At 41.3% G+C, this 14915-nt stretch overlaps 1 protein-coding gene across 12 annotated transcripts in view; it reads left to right on the top strand.

Moving 5' to 3' along the window:
* EPB41L4A (erythrocyte membrane protein band 4.1 like 4A) overlaps positions 1–14915 on the top strand; it is a 293459-nt gene that overhangs the window by 242205 nt on the left and 36339 nt on the right. For 6 of the 12 annotated variants that reach the window (XM_086323337.1, XM_086323332.1, XM_086323329.1 and 3 more), the window contains 3 exons: positions 2288–2378; positions 5443–5526; positions 6463–6576. In XM_086323337.1, the coding sequence (XP_086179463.1) occupies positions 2288–2378; positions 5443–5526; positions 6463–6576 (289 nt within the window). Of the gene's footprint in view, positions 1–2287; positions 2379–5442; positions 5527–6462; positions 6577–6971; positions 9276–14915 lie in introns of those variants that run through there. The other 6 variants (XM_086323340.1, XM_086323334.1, XM_086323331.1 and 3 more) reach the window with 2 other exon arrangements.

Below are 14915 nucleotides of genomic sequence, written 5' to 3'. Positions count from 1 at the left end.
AAAACATGTATTTAAAACTATTAAAAATATTGATTATGGGGACACATCAGCTGTCTGGGGCACAAATGAATTAATCCCTCTTGTCACTGTCCCAGGGCCATATCACACAGAGTTCCCACTTTTGAGAAGCAGCTCCTTCTCACATCTACGCCTGCAATTTTGGGAATATGCCCTTGTGATTTTTATTAAGGGTTATGGCAAAGTAGACAGTGACTGGCCACTCCAGTGTCTGATTGCATTGGCGGTTGTTCAGAGGGAGTTGGTTGTGTCCCATTCATCCGACCGTACTCTTATAATGCCTGAATTCTGAATGTTGCTCCCATGTGAGCTTACGTTTGATGCCATCTTCAGGTTCACCTTTTCACTTCAGGATTCCGAAACTGGAACAAAATTCAGGTATTGAATCCATGTCAAATTGCTCGTAATAGTTTATGGAGTGCTGATTTGAAACCCCTGTTTGCTTTCCGTGTCTAAGGTGTATTCATTAATGTTTATCATTCCTGATCAGTAGCCAAAGCTGCCTCCCAATGTCCTGGAGGGAGTCGCCAACTTCAGGGTGCTCACATGTTTCTCTTGTTATCTCTCAAGGTTGGTTGCCCTTGGCAGAGAGTTCTTCTCTTTGTTGACGATTAAATGTCCTCCTCATTGGGTATTCTTTTCACTTACCTTCCAGAGAGTCTGTTTCTCCCAGTGTATCCTTAATTTAGACTGGCTCCTGAGGATGAGGCACAGGTGGCCATGGAAGGCTGTGCATTGTGGTGGTTTTGAGCTAATTCTCAGGAGCCAGATTGGTGGGTTTAAAAGCTGGGCCTTCGCTCATGAGCTGTGGGACCTTGGCAAAGTCCTGTTTTTCTTATCTATAAAATGGGGAAATAATTAGTATCCATATTAGAGGATTATTTTGAGGATTATATAAGTAAATAAACCAGAAGTACTTAGGACAGTTTGGTGGCTCAAATGGTAAAGAATCTGCCTGCAATGCAGGAGACCTGGGTTTGATCCCTGGAGAAGGGAATTGCAACCCACTCCAGTATTCTTGCCTGGAGAATCCCATAGACGGAGGGTCCATGGAGTCGCAAAGAATCGGACACAACTGAGCGACTTTTACTTGGTCAGCACCCACCACATAGTAAGTGCTCAACAGGTATCAGCTCTTACTAGTATTACAGACTTACCTTAGAATTTGGAAACTGTTAGCCGTGATTATATTGGAGAAGGAAATGGCAACCCACTCCAGTGTTCTTGCCTAGAGAATCCCAGGGACAGAGGAGCCTGGTAGGAGGCTGTCTCTGGGGTCGCACAGAGTCGGACACGACTGAAGTGACTTAGCAGCAGCAGCAACGATAATTATACTTTGGATTGAAGGACTTGACCCATGGACATACAAGATGGCTTTCTGAGGAGGACACGCCTGCCTGCCACATGATTGAACCAGGACTGCAGGCGTCCATCCTCCTGGAGTGGGGGGCGTGCCACTAGAGAGGAGACTAGCCATCAGTGCCTGCACATCTCTCCCCTGCAGGCTTATCAGCCTCTCCCCCAAGAATGGGATCCAGATTTCCTGGATGGGCTTGGCTGCTGTGCTAGATTTGATCAGTTTCCATCGTTGTGTCTGCTGGGGGTGCCCTCTGCTGGTCCATCTAGCATGTGTGCAAATCTGGGGGATAGCAGCTTTTAAAAAGTTAGTTTTAGCCTTTTAGGGATGTTTACATTAAAAAGCACACTTGAAAATGTTTTTTTTTTTAATGTGAGTGATACAAATCATATCTATATTAGTCTGTTTTTTCCATTTGCATTATGAGTTGGAGTATTTTCAGGTCTGAAATATTTGGGGTAGGTTTGAATGAGAATGAGGGTTGTCAACGGCATGCCAAGAAACAGTAATTTTTTTCACAACACAGTTGTCAAAAACCTATTGGAATGGCTTACATTCCAGTATAATAGTACTAAATATCTTAGATTCTTATTTAACGGTTTAAAGAATGTCCATGATGTGGGAACTTTGTAAACACTGAAGTCTCAAAACATCCTATTTTCAAATGGTGCCATAACCCAGACCCCTTGGACATTGTCATGTTCAGGGTTTAGTACATTTCAGAAAATATTATCTCAGATTTATTGAGCAATTCATTATGTATTTAGAATTATATTTTACCAGTACATTGTGCCATGATGTCCCTAAGTTTACATTAAAATTTTTTTTTCCATTTATTTTGTGTTTTTCTGACCACTGCCTCCTTTTTTTTTCTTCTCCAATGTCTCTTTCTTTCCTCTGCTTTGCTACTAGGATCAAACAGCATAAATCGGGTGACTGAGAATATGGAAAATGGAGAAAATGAAGGAACAACTAAAATTATCGCACCTTCACCAATAAAAAGGTCAGTTAGTTAACTGAAAGGACACACTGCTATCTGCTGTCACAGAAATGCTATTTATCTTTTGTCAAGGTTAAGAAGCACGCTGGTAATTAATTAGTACTTTTAATGAAAATAGTCAATGGGCCAAAGAATACTTTAAGATGCCAGTAAAATGTAAAGAATCAGAACATGTCCCTCTCATTTGAAGGAAATGCTCCTGCCGTCATAGCATGATGAAGTTATAGATAGTCTGTGGTCTGCCTTCTCCACAACACAGTGAAAATCCCATGTGATTTTTTTAAATGGCATGATATAATGGACTAACTCCGAGGGCCCTGGAAAGTAAAGTAGATAGCATTCATGTTTAATGTACTGCGTTCATTATAGCAGTACGCTGAACTGTGGCCCTGGAAGGAGGTTTTATAGCGTTTAGAGGTGCAGGGTTTCAGAAGGCAGTGATTGCATATGTATGAAGAGTTGTCATGGTCTTTTGCATCAATTTTCCCTGAAGCATCCCCCAGCGGAAGGACCTTCTCTTAATATATTATGTGGATTGTTTCCCTGAAAGATCAGCCTTGTTCTCTGTTCAGACACTGTTTCAGCGTCACTTTTTCCTATCTCCAATTATGTTCATGGAACAGAATGTTGCACATACAGTGAGCTCTCTATAGAGAGTACTCCATACGTATTGTAGAGAAGTCACATATTTCCGAGATATGTGACCTTGAGAAACTTCTTAGATCATCTACTCCATCTTTTGTTAATAAATAATACAATATTGTAAAGTAAAAAAAAAAAAAAAATGCAGTATCTGCAAAGCACCTCCCCCCCCCAAAAAAAATAATAATGGTGTTTTCATTCAATTGGATTGTTGCTACTTGGAGAAATATAGTGTATGATTTCTCAGCAAAATAATTCTAAGTTCTGAAATTTCTCAGAGTTGCAGTGTTTTCCCCAAGGTTTCGCCTTCATTTTCTTTGTTTACGTGCTGGGTGCTCCCTGTATAGATTCCCTTTTTGGAATGATAAGTTCTTTGCTTTCGTGTACACTTTCTTCCTCTTTTCTCTTTTTGCATTCTTGTTTTGATGGGTTGATAATTGCTTTACAATGTTGTGTTAGTTTCTGCGGTACAACAGCAAGAACCAGCCATAAGTATACCCCTCCCCGTGGGCCTTCCCCCCACTCCCCGCCATCCCACCCCTCTAGGTTGGCACCGAGCGCTGGACTGGGCTCCCTGTGTCCTGTAGCAGCTCCCCACTATCGATTTTATACCAGCATTGATGTACTTTCATGTGCTGTGCTTCTCGTAGCCTCGTAGTTGTGGCTAGAGGGTCAGCTGAATCTGTATGTACAGGGTATGCTTACGGTGAGTCTAACATAAGAATGGTCATGCATGAAATTCAGATCCCAAGGCTTTTTAGAGTGTATGGAAGGAGTGCAGTCCGCTCCACAACTGCATTCTTGCCCATAGGACTGATACCTGAAGGACTGCCAAATTTTCCCACTCAAGCTCCAGATGAGAACTAGCTCAGAGACTGCATTCAGTTAATTTGCCCCCTGAGATTTCATTATTCTGCTGCTGCTCTCTCAGTTCCTCTTTCATGTCCCTACTGCACTGCTCAATCTCCCTTTTCTCTTTTCTCTCTGATTTATTAAACACACCCAAACTTTCTACTGTATCTTTCTACATACCATATTTATTACTTTTCCTCCTTTCAAAATTAAAGTTTTACTTTAGAAATTTGATCTTCCAAATGTTTTTTAATCTTTTTAAGAATAACATAAATAAAATATACCTACCGTCTACGAATACTAGTGCTCTTTAACATGCCTTTGTCAAATATCTAATTTTTTAGGCTTTATAACTCCCTAGATGAATATCATATACTAGGGTACAAGTATATTTTCATTTTTTGAAATTACCTTGTCATTTTTTCTCTCCTCTTTCTTTGCTGTTACAAAGAACTCTGCTATGACTATATTCCAGGACAATTAAATAGAGGATTCCTCAGAAAGCTGGGGTTAAACATGGATTAGGAGTTAAGTAGCTCTATCTTTTTCTGAAGTGGAGGCTCCCAGGGAAGTGAGAGGTGGCACACCTTCTGTCCTCCCCTGGTGACGGGAGGCTTTTGATGAGCCCCTGCCTTGTGTCTCCCAGTGTTTCTAAAATAATTGTTGAGGTTGAATAACAGCTCAGTTATATTTACATTCTTGGGACAGAAAGATGATACTAGGTCAGGAAATAAGATTTGAAAGTCATTCTGATTTGGAAGGATGAAGCCAAGATACGGCGGAAGCTGGGGGCAGAGAAGGTCAATTTGGGCGGCCTGAACCTGCCCAAAGCTGACCGGCCTGCACAAATTCAGACCCAGATCCAAAGCCAGCGGTCTCTGACCACTACTGAAAGAGGGAACCAGCCACATGAGCCAGGATACTCAACTTTCCTTTCTTGTCAGCCTTGTGTTTTTGGCTTGCTGGTTCCCCCTGTTTCTCATCCTGCCAGAATTCTCCAGGCCAGAATACCGGTGTGGGTAGCCTTTCCCTTCTCCAGGGGATCCTCCCAACCCAGGGTTTGAACCCAGGTCTCCCTCATTGCAGGTGGATTCTTTACCAGCTGAGCCACAAGGGAAGCCCAAGAATACTGGAGTGGGTAGCCTATCCCTTCTCCAGCAGATCTTCCCAACCCAGGAATTGCACCGGGGTGTCCTGCATTGCAGGTGGATTCTTTACCAACTGAGCTATCAGGGAAGCCCCTTCCCATACTGCAGGTGGACTCTAGAAAATTTCTTTTAACAATTGATGACTTGGCATTTGGGTGACTTACGGCAGTAAAACTAGAAAGAAAGAAGAGGCAAAGAGACCACCAAGGTACAGCTGGAAAGTTTATTATTATTATTATTATTCTTTTTTAGGCAGCCACTTTACCTTTTTTTCTGGAATGAGTCATAGGTATGAATAAAAACACATTTTAAAACATTTGTTAAATAATTTTACTGAAGAAATAAGTATGTGAGTTAATTTTCTTTTATTTTCTATTTAATTTATTTTCCACTCTTTTTTGTTTGTTTGTTTTTTTAAATTAAAGCTTTAAGAAAGCAAAGAATGAAAACAGCCCTGATACCCAGAGAAGCAAATCTCATGCACCGTGGGAAGAAAATGGCCCCCAAAGGTAAAGAGAATCCTTGTTTTTATAAAGGAGAACAGTATAAATGGGGTTGGCAATTGCAGCTTGTTAAACAATGGAATTTGCTTTGTGGCTGGTGATGACTAACTGTGGACAAGGCAGTCAGATTCCTAGATCAGCATGACTGAGAACTTCTGAAGTCGAAGTCAACAGCATGTGTCCTAACATGAAACTTTCTCCTGGAAAGACAGAAAGGAAAACGTGCGTATACTAAGAAACTGCCTGAAAGTTGGTGAGGATGGCTTAGGTGGTCATCTGGATGCTTGAAATGACATATTGATGATAATTTCCCCAACTGCATTGTTCTTGTTAAAACTTAAATTGAAAACTACCGTTGATGAATAGTGCTTTTAGATGACGTTTATTCCTAGAAATAAATATTTAGTTAATTTTGTTCACAATTACCATACCAGGGACAGATCTGCTTCATAATTTATTGATAAGTTGAATGATGGTTCCAGGTCTGACCATGCGATGGTTCAGATTCTAACTCTGCCTCTTTCCTGGGTACTTGGCTGCTTAACTAAATATTCTGTATTTCTGTTTTCTTTACTGTTAAATGGGTCTAATACCTGTACTTCAGTGACTAGGGTTGACCTGGAGATAAACTGGGATAATGAGTATAAAGCCCTCAGCAAGCATGTGTAGATTCATCTTAAACGCGGATTGTTGTTACTGTTGCCATCATTTGTGCGCTCATTTCTTTTGAAGTCCAGTAAAACAAGCCCATTCCTGATTTATTTTACTAGATCTTACTCTTCTTTCAATAAATCTTGTCAGGAAAGAGAACCATATGCCCAAGACCCAGTATTCCCCGGAAAGTAGAGAATGGCAGTTATGAGCACTTCCCTAGGTCCAGCTTAGGGTATTGCTTCTCCCAGCCCTCTGCAGACATCCTTGACCATTCCTCTTCCACTCCAGCGGACTCTATAACTCCCCCAACGACCGCACGAAATCCCCCAAGTTCCCTTACACACGCCGCCGAAACCCCTCGTGTGGGAGCGACAATGACTCTGTGCAGCCCACCAGGAGGAGGTAAGCGGAACGGCCGTCGGTTTTAAATTTTCAGCAGCAGTTCCAGGCCCCAGCTGCAGTTTAACCAGGATATTCTCATAGTGCGTGACTGTTGGTCCCCTCACAATAACAGAGAGCTTCTGAGTTTTGTTGTTGTTGTTTTTTGTTTTTTTGAGATGAAATAAGCTAGAGGTCCTGAAGCATTTCTCTTAAAAAGCCAGAGTTTCAGAGGATGATTTCATAAAATATTGATGGGAACTTACTCTCTGTATTGTAGTTAAGACTAAATTTTTAAAAATATGTATAATATTTTGAAAATATATATTATATAGTATGTATAATATGTATATATAATATGTATTGGGTTAATGATATACATTAATATGTAAAAGATTTAAATGTTTTTATCTGAGAAGACAAGATCTTCATGACCCCAAAAAGATCTTCATGACCCAGATAGCCACAATGGTGTGATCACCCACCAAGAGCCAGACATCCTGAAATGCAAAGTCAAGTGGGCCTTAGGAAGCATCACTACAACAAAGCTAGTGGAGGTGATGGAATTCCAGTTGAACTATTTCAAATCCTAAAAGATGATGCTGCGAAAGTTCTGCACTCAATATGCCAGCAAATTTGGAAAACTCAACAGTGACCACAGGACTGGAAAAGGTCAGTTTTCATTCCATCCCAAAAAAGGGCAATGCCAAAGAATGTTCAAACTACCGCACAATTGCAGTCATCTCACATGCTAGCAAAATAAAAAATCTCTCAAAATTCTCCAAGCCAGGCTTCAACAGTACATGAACTGTGAACTTCCAGATGTTCAAGCTGGATTTAGAAAAGGCAGAGGAACCAGAGACCAAATTGCCAACAACCATTGGATCATTGAAAAAGCAAAAGAGTTCCAGAAAAACATCTGTTTCTGCTTTATTGACTATACCAAAGCCTTTGACTGTGTGGATCACAACAAACTGTGGAAAATTCTTCAAGAGATAGGGATACCAGACCACCTGACCTGCCTCCTGAGAAATCTGTATGCGGGTCAAGAAGCTACAGTTAGAACTGGACATGGAATAACAGACTGGTTCAAAATCGGGAAAGGCGTACGTCAAGGTTGTATATTGTCACCCTGCTTTTTAACTTATATGCAGAGTACATCATGAGAAACGCTGGGCTGGATGAAGCACAAGCTGGAATCAAGATTGCTGGGATAAATATCAGTAACCTCAGATACACAGATAATACCACCTTTATGGCATTACTTTGCCAACAAAGGTCCGTCTAGTCAAGGCTATGGTTTTTGAAGTGGTCATGTATGGATGTGAGAGTTGGACTGTGAAGAAGACTGAGAGACGAAGAATTGATGGTTTTGAACTGTGGCGTTGGAGAAGACTCTTGAGAGTCCCTTGGACTGCAAGGAGGTCCAACCAGTCCATTCTAAAGGAGATCGGTCCTGGGTATTCTTTGGAAGGACTGATGCTAAAGCTGAAACTCCAATACTTTGGCCACCTCATGCGAAGAGTTGACTCATTGGAAAAGACTCTGTGCTGGGGGGGATTGGGCACAGGAGGAGAAGGGGACGACAGAGGATGAGATGGCTGGATGGCATCACCGACTCGCTGGACATGAGTTTGAGTGAACTCCAGGAGTTGGTGATGGACAGGGAGGCCTGGCGTGCTGCGATTCACGGGGTCGCAAAGAGTCGGACACGACTGAGCAACTGAACTGAACTGATGGCAGAAAGTGAAGAAGAACTGAAGAGCTTCTTGATGAAAGTGAAAGAGGAGAGTGAAAAAGTTGGCTTAAAGCTCAATATTCAGAGAACTAAGATCATGGCATCTAGTCCCATCACTTTGTGGCAAATAGATGGGGAAAAATGGAAACAGTGAGATACTTTATTTTTTTGAGCTCCAAAATCACTGCAGATGGTGACTGCAGCCATGAAATTAAAAGATGCTTGCTCTTTGGAAGAAAAGCTGTGACCAACCTAGACAGCATATTAAAAAGCATTTAATATTTAAGCATTTAATGTTGGAGACATTACTTTGCCAACAAAGGTCCGTCTAGTCAAAGCTATGGCTTTTCCAGTAATCAGATATGGATATGAGAGTTGGACTATAAAGGAAGCTGAGCACCAAAGAATTGATGCTTTTGAACTGTGGTGTTGGAGAAGACCTTTGAGAGTCCCTTGGACTGCAAGGATATCCAACCAGTCCATTCTAAAGGAAGTCAGGGTGAATATTCATTGGTAGGACCGATGTTGAAGCCGAAACGCCAATACTTTGGCCACCTGATGCGAAAACTGACTCCTTGGAAAGGACCCTGATGCTGGGAAGGATTGAAGGTGGGAGGAGAAGGGGACGACAGAGGATGGGATTGTTGGATGGTATCACCAATTTGATGGACGTGAGTTTGAGCAAGTTCTTGGAGTTGGTGATGGACAGGGAAGCCTGGCATGCTGCAGTCCATGGAATTGCAAAGAGTCGGACACATCTGAGCAACTGAACTGAACTGGGAAGACAGGATCATGGTTAGAGAGATATCTCTTAGGTGAGACTGAGTTATTGGCTCTCAAGACTGATATTGTTGCTTAAACTTGAGTAAAACCCCTTTCAAGAACAGAGAAAATGAGTCGTGTTACATTTTACCCAGCAGGTCAGATTGTTCATATGAATATACTTGTGTGTTTGTGCTTAATAAAAAAAAGAAAAATTCCTAAATAGCGGTTTTGAACCCTCTCTGCAAAGTAGGCTGGGCAATATGATAGGTCTAAGAGAGGAAGACTTAGAAATCACTTACTAGTGAAATTCACTTTATTTCTATCTAATGGGGACTGTGTTTTACTTTGGGTGCCTACATGAGTGGTATTTTATGTGACTTATAATTATGAGATGAATAGATAGCATCACCAACTAAATGGACATGAATTCAAGCAAGCTCCAGGAGATAGTGGAGGACAGAGGAGCCTGGCATGTTGCTGTCCATGGGTCATGAAGAGTTGGACACAATTTAGCAACTGAACAACAATGACAATAACCACATTATGAGATGTTCCACATTATGTCATGTTTTCAGATAACCATCAAGATTCTTTTTGTATGCACTGTCGATTTAGAAAGCAGAGGTGCATCTCTTTTCTCTGCCCTTTTGCATACTCACTTGCTGGTCCATCCCTGCTTGATTCCTTCTGCTTCTGCCAGTTTCCCAGAGTCTTCATCCATAACTTTCTCAAACCAGGTCCACTTCACCAAAATCCTTTGAAAGTTAAGAAAAGAAAGGTCATCATCTTCACCTAACAGGACTGAGAAGGGGGAGCCAGATCATAACCCATGATGATTAGACAGAATAATGGAAAAATAGCTGGCATGTACCATGTTCCAAGTACTGAGCAGTTTACTAGCTATGTATTATCTCGTTTCAACCTTATGATACCCTACAGAAGCTGATGTATCTCTCAGTTACTAGGCCTTTCCAGCAGAGAGGGATTAAGGCAGAAATCAGTGCACAGGTATGAGCAGGACTGAAGGAACAAAAAGACCAAGAGTCTGTGGCCTGGATGCTGTGCTGCCCCTGGGCTGCAGGAGTAGCGGGGGAGATGGGGAAGTCACCCAAAGATTCAAAGCTGCTTCTGCCTTAGAGCTGGCCCCCCGGGAGCCTGTGCTTGGCGCTGACACTGCCGGGGCCACCACCACTGTAGGAATGACTCTTGCTGCAACTGCTGGAGAAGGTACCACCACGTCTAAGGCTGTGGAATCCTCACTTTTAGGGAATGCAACAGTAAGTGCTGCAGGTGCTGCCAGAAGCAAAATCGCCTCCTTTTTTCTCCTGCCTTCAAGTCTCAGCTGAGCACCTAAGTGGTGAAGAAGCCTAGGAAGGTGTAATTTTCAGGTCTCTCGTCTTGGCAATACATGGGAGACTGCAGCTAGGTCTGGATGGGACTGAGTACCAATGGAGAAATACCTGGTCCAGCATTATTACCTCACTTTTATAGATGAGAAAACAGGCTTGAGGAGGAAAGAGTAACTATTCCTTGCACACATCCAGAATTTGGGTCCACATCTGTATGTCTGAAAAAGGCAGGGATAATGAGTCATCATTTAAAACAGGCAGGGGAATAGATTTTCTGCTCTCCTTTCTCTTCCGACAATTGGTTCAACTTGGAGAACACTTAAAAAACAAGTCAACATCACTGGGAAACACTATATAGTGCATTTGTCTGTACATGTGTATTGAGGAGTTCTGGGGAGTGGGAATTACTAAATCTTTTAAGAATCTGTGATGGTATGATTATTGTTAATAGATAGGTTTTTATAGGTTCTCACCCTAAATTATTAGTGTATTTTTTCACCATTCCCTAAATAAAATACACACACTGAGCAGATGGTCATTTCAATTTTAATGTTTAGAAGTGAATTTATCAAGTTTTTACATTACATATCAAAATTTATAGAAATTTTTTTTCCTAAACTAATTGCTTGAAATAGTTGGGAGCACACACATTCCCAAGTCGAGACTTAATAATGTTCATATTGAATACAGTTTCTGCTGGCTTCCTGTGCAACACAGAGACATAATTGTGGTGAGTGGACACAGGATCCTCTCATGGGTACCATCCAGGGGAAAGACAGTTTTGATTTTATAGAGTAGTGAATCTTTTTGTCTGAGCATCAGGGCCTCTGTCTGGTTCTGTGTGGTACTTGAAAGGTGTCTTATTGGGCATGTGTGTTTTGAGGAGACTAGACATTGCTGACTGTTGGCATCAAGAGCTGGGGCTCATTCTTTGTTTCTTTCCACTCTAAATACTCTGTAATTGTCCCTGTCCTTCTCAGTCTTGTTTTATCTTCACATGTATTTACCTTGCTCTTGAGCACAAATCCCTGCATAGTTGAATCAACTCTGACATTTAAAACTGAGATTTGTCATCAGCATGGAGGAATATCATGTACTTAAATTTAATAATGGAAAATTCTACTTTGCAATGCATGGCCAGAATAACATGTTTTGCCAAACATATCAAAATTTCCTGTTTTGCTAGTTGTCTGTCATTAAATAGATAAATCTATCAAATTCTGGTGGAGTCTAGAACCCTGGTCCTTAACCTTTTGGGATGATGAAACTCTCTGAGAGACTGATGAAATGTTGGATTCATTCCGGGGGCGGGGCGGGGGTAGGTACTTAATTAAATACATGTATAAATTTTCCTTTGCAGCTCAATTGCTAAAGAATCTGCCTGCAATGCAGGAGACCTGGGTTCGATTCCTGGGTCGGGAAGATCCCTTGGAGAAGGAAATGGCAAACTACTCCAGTATTCTTGCCTGGAGAATCCCATGGACAGAGGAGCCTGCAGGTTACAGTCCATGGGGTCACAAGAATCGGACATAATTTAGTGACTAAACCACCACTACATAAATTTTCATAGAATTTTTCAACGTTCATGGAGATCCTGAAGCCTGCTTGTTTAAGCAGTCCTGTTTTAGAACAGAACAGCTACTATAGTTCTGGGCAGTACAAGTTTATTTTTACCCCAGTCCATTTTCACACTCAAAAATGCTTATTGAGGGCGTCTCTATGCAAGGCATGTGTTAACCAGCACTAGAGACAGTCCCTGTAGGGGCCTTGGGATGGAATGGAGATGGGGAGTATTCATAGAAAGGCTGAAAGGTCAGTGTCGTCAAGCACTGAGAGGACAGAAATGTGTTAGAGACGAGCCCGGAGAGAAAGAGAGAACGGAAGAGAGAAAGAGAAGTCAGACCTCACAGGACACCTGGCCTTTGTTGAGGATTTCAGTCATTTTTCCGGTAGTTTTTCTAAGGGGGTGGTAACACGGTTGCATTTGTACTGGGTGAAGATGGTCTTTACTGCCTCTGGGGGAAAGGTGGTGGTGGACGTAGGCCAGACAGCACACAGGTCCTAGAGAAAGAGGATGGGAACTTGTGCCAAGGTGGCGATGTGGAGATAGGAGGAAGTGGATGGTTTTAAAACCCTTTAAGAGGTAAAAGTGTGGGATGAGAAGGATCAAAATGAGGGGCGAAGGAGTGACAGGCGTCAGGATGAAAGCCAGACTTGTATAATTTCATGGATGGAGGTGTGATGCACTGAAATAAGAATCACCTGGATATCACAGGCTTAAAAAGGAAAACTGAGTTTGGTTGTTGATAAGTTGAATTTGTTGTACCATTGAGAAGTCCAAGTGAGGGATTTACATGGATTGTTTGATATAAGTCAGGAGCTAGATGGCTATCTGGACTGAAATATAGATTTCTTACAGATGTTAGTTGAAATATGAAATAGAGTTGAGGTTGTCTAGATAGATACATACTATAGATAGAATGCAAAGACAAGCCAATGACAGAGCTGTGAGAAACTTCAGCATTTATTTGCCTTAGTTGAAGAGGATTAACTTGTAAAAGAGACAGAGATATTATATCTATATGAAAAATCATGGAACAACAGACTGGTGTGAAATTGGGAAAGGAGTACTTCAAGGCTGTGTATTATCACCCTGCTTATTTAATTTCTATGCAGAGTACATCTTGCAAGATGCTAGATGAAGCACAATCTGGAATCAAGATTGCTGGGAGAAATATCAGTAACCTCAGATACACAGATGACACCACCTTTATGGCAAAAAGTGAAGAGGAATTAAAGAGCCTCTTGATGAAAGAAAGAGGAGAGTGAAAAAGTTGGCTTAAAGCTCAACATTCAGAAAACTAAGATCATGGTATCCAGTCCCGTCACTCCATGGCAAATAGATGGGGAAACAATGGAAACAGTGACAGACTTTATTTTCTTGGGCTCCAAAATCAGTGCAGATGGTGACTGCAACCATGAAATTAAAAGATGCTTTCTCCTTGGAGGAAAGGCTATGACCAACCTAGATAGCATATTAAAAAGCAGAGACATTACTTTGCCAACAAAGATCCGTCTAGTCAAAGCTATGGCTTTTCCAGTAGTCATGTATGGATGTGAGAGTTGGACTATAAAGAAAGCTGAGCGCCAAAGAATTGATGCTTTTTAACTGTGGTGTTGAAGAAGAGTCTTGAGAGTCCCTTGGACTTCAAGGAGATCAAACCAGTCCATCCTAAAGGAAATCAGTCCTGAATGTTCATTAGAAGGACTGATGCTGAAGCTGAAACTCCAATACGTTGGCCACCTAATAGGAAGAACGGACTCATTGGAAAAGGCCCTGATGCTGGGAAAGATTGAAGGCAGGAGGAGAAGGGGATGAGATGGTTGGATGGCATCACCGACTCGATGGACATGAGTTTGAGCAGGCTCCAGGAGTTGGTGAGGTGGATAGGGAAGCCTGGTGTGCTACAATCCATGGGATCGCAAAGAGTCAGACACTACTGCGTGACTGAACTGAACTGAAGTCCTCATTCCCAGAATGCTAGAAGCCAGGCTTCTATTTCCTAGGCATGAGAGTAGAGACTCTCCCTATAAAATATGGAAAGATACTAGGGAAAAGGTCTACAGATAGGAACTTTCAAAAGATTCTCCAGTGAAATGGCGAGACTTCCCATATTAGCTCTGCAATGCAGTGAGGCTGTCTGTTACCATGCACTGCACCATCCAGAGGGTTCCAGTCTTTTTAGTGTCTAAAATATCAAAAGAGCCATAATCACCCTGCATTTGGGGATAGCTTCTCTTTGGAAAGACAGAGACTGAGCCAAGACTTAGGAGTATGTGCGGGGGGAATTCACAGGAAATAGAGACAGTATAAGAAACAAAATTTTCTAAAAAATATATACTTATTACCTTTAGAAAAGTGAAAACTGTGGTATTGAAAGAGTGAGTAAGAGTTTTCAGATCTTAAATTTGTGGGGTATAATTTTAAATAATTAAATTGGAAGATAAGGAAATCTTTCCCAAAGTAGAACCAAAACAAATCCATGGAAATAAGGATTATTATGATCAAACCTGAATATCAGTCATTTGACTAATGAAATTTCTGAGGGGAAAAAACCCAAAAAATTACAAGTAAGGAAACTATGAAATAAATAATATAAGAAAATACCCCAGATTGGAATGGTTTAACTTTATAGGTAGACAGAACGCACTGAGCATTTGGCATAGTGTATTGAAAAGTAAGATCTGTACCAAGATCATTAAAACATTATAGACCAAGAGAGAATTTTAAAAAATTGGCATCAGGGAGGACAATGTGAAAGGAAAAAAACACAGATCATGACAAATAAATATCATGGACTTGGACTGCTTCACAGCAAAAGCAGGGAAAGAAGATAATGAGGCATTGCCTCCAAATGCTGAAGGAAGGTTAATTTCAATTTAGGATTCTATGCCAAGATAAACCAGATTATATGTGTATAAAGAAGACATTGTCAGAAATTTCATTCTCA

This window comes from Bos grunniens, chromosome 10 (genome assembly GCF_055505025.1).
Source record: "Bos grunniens cultivar Pamir isolate PY7600 chromosome 10, Bosgru_T2T1.0, whole genome shotgun sequence".
NCBI classification, from domain to species: domain Eukaryota; kingdom Metazoa; phylum Chordata; class Mammalia; order Artiodactyla; family Bovidae; genus Bos; species Bos grunniens.
This window is presented reverse-complemented; position numbering and strand designations above follow the sequence as displayed.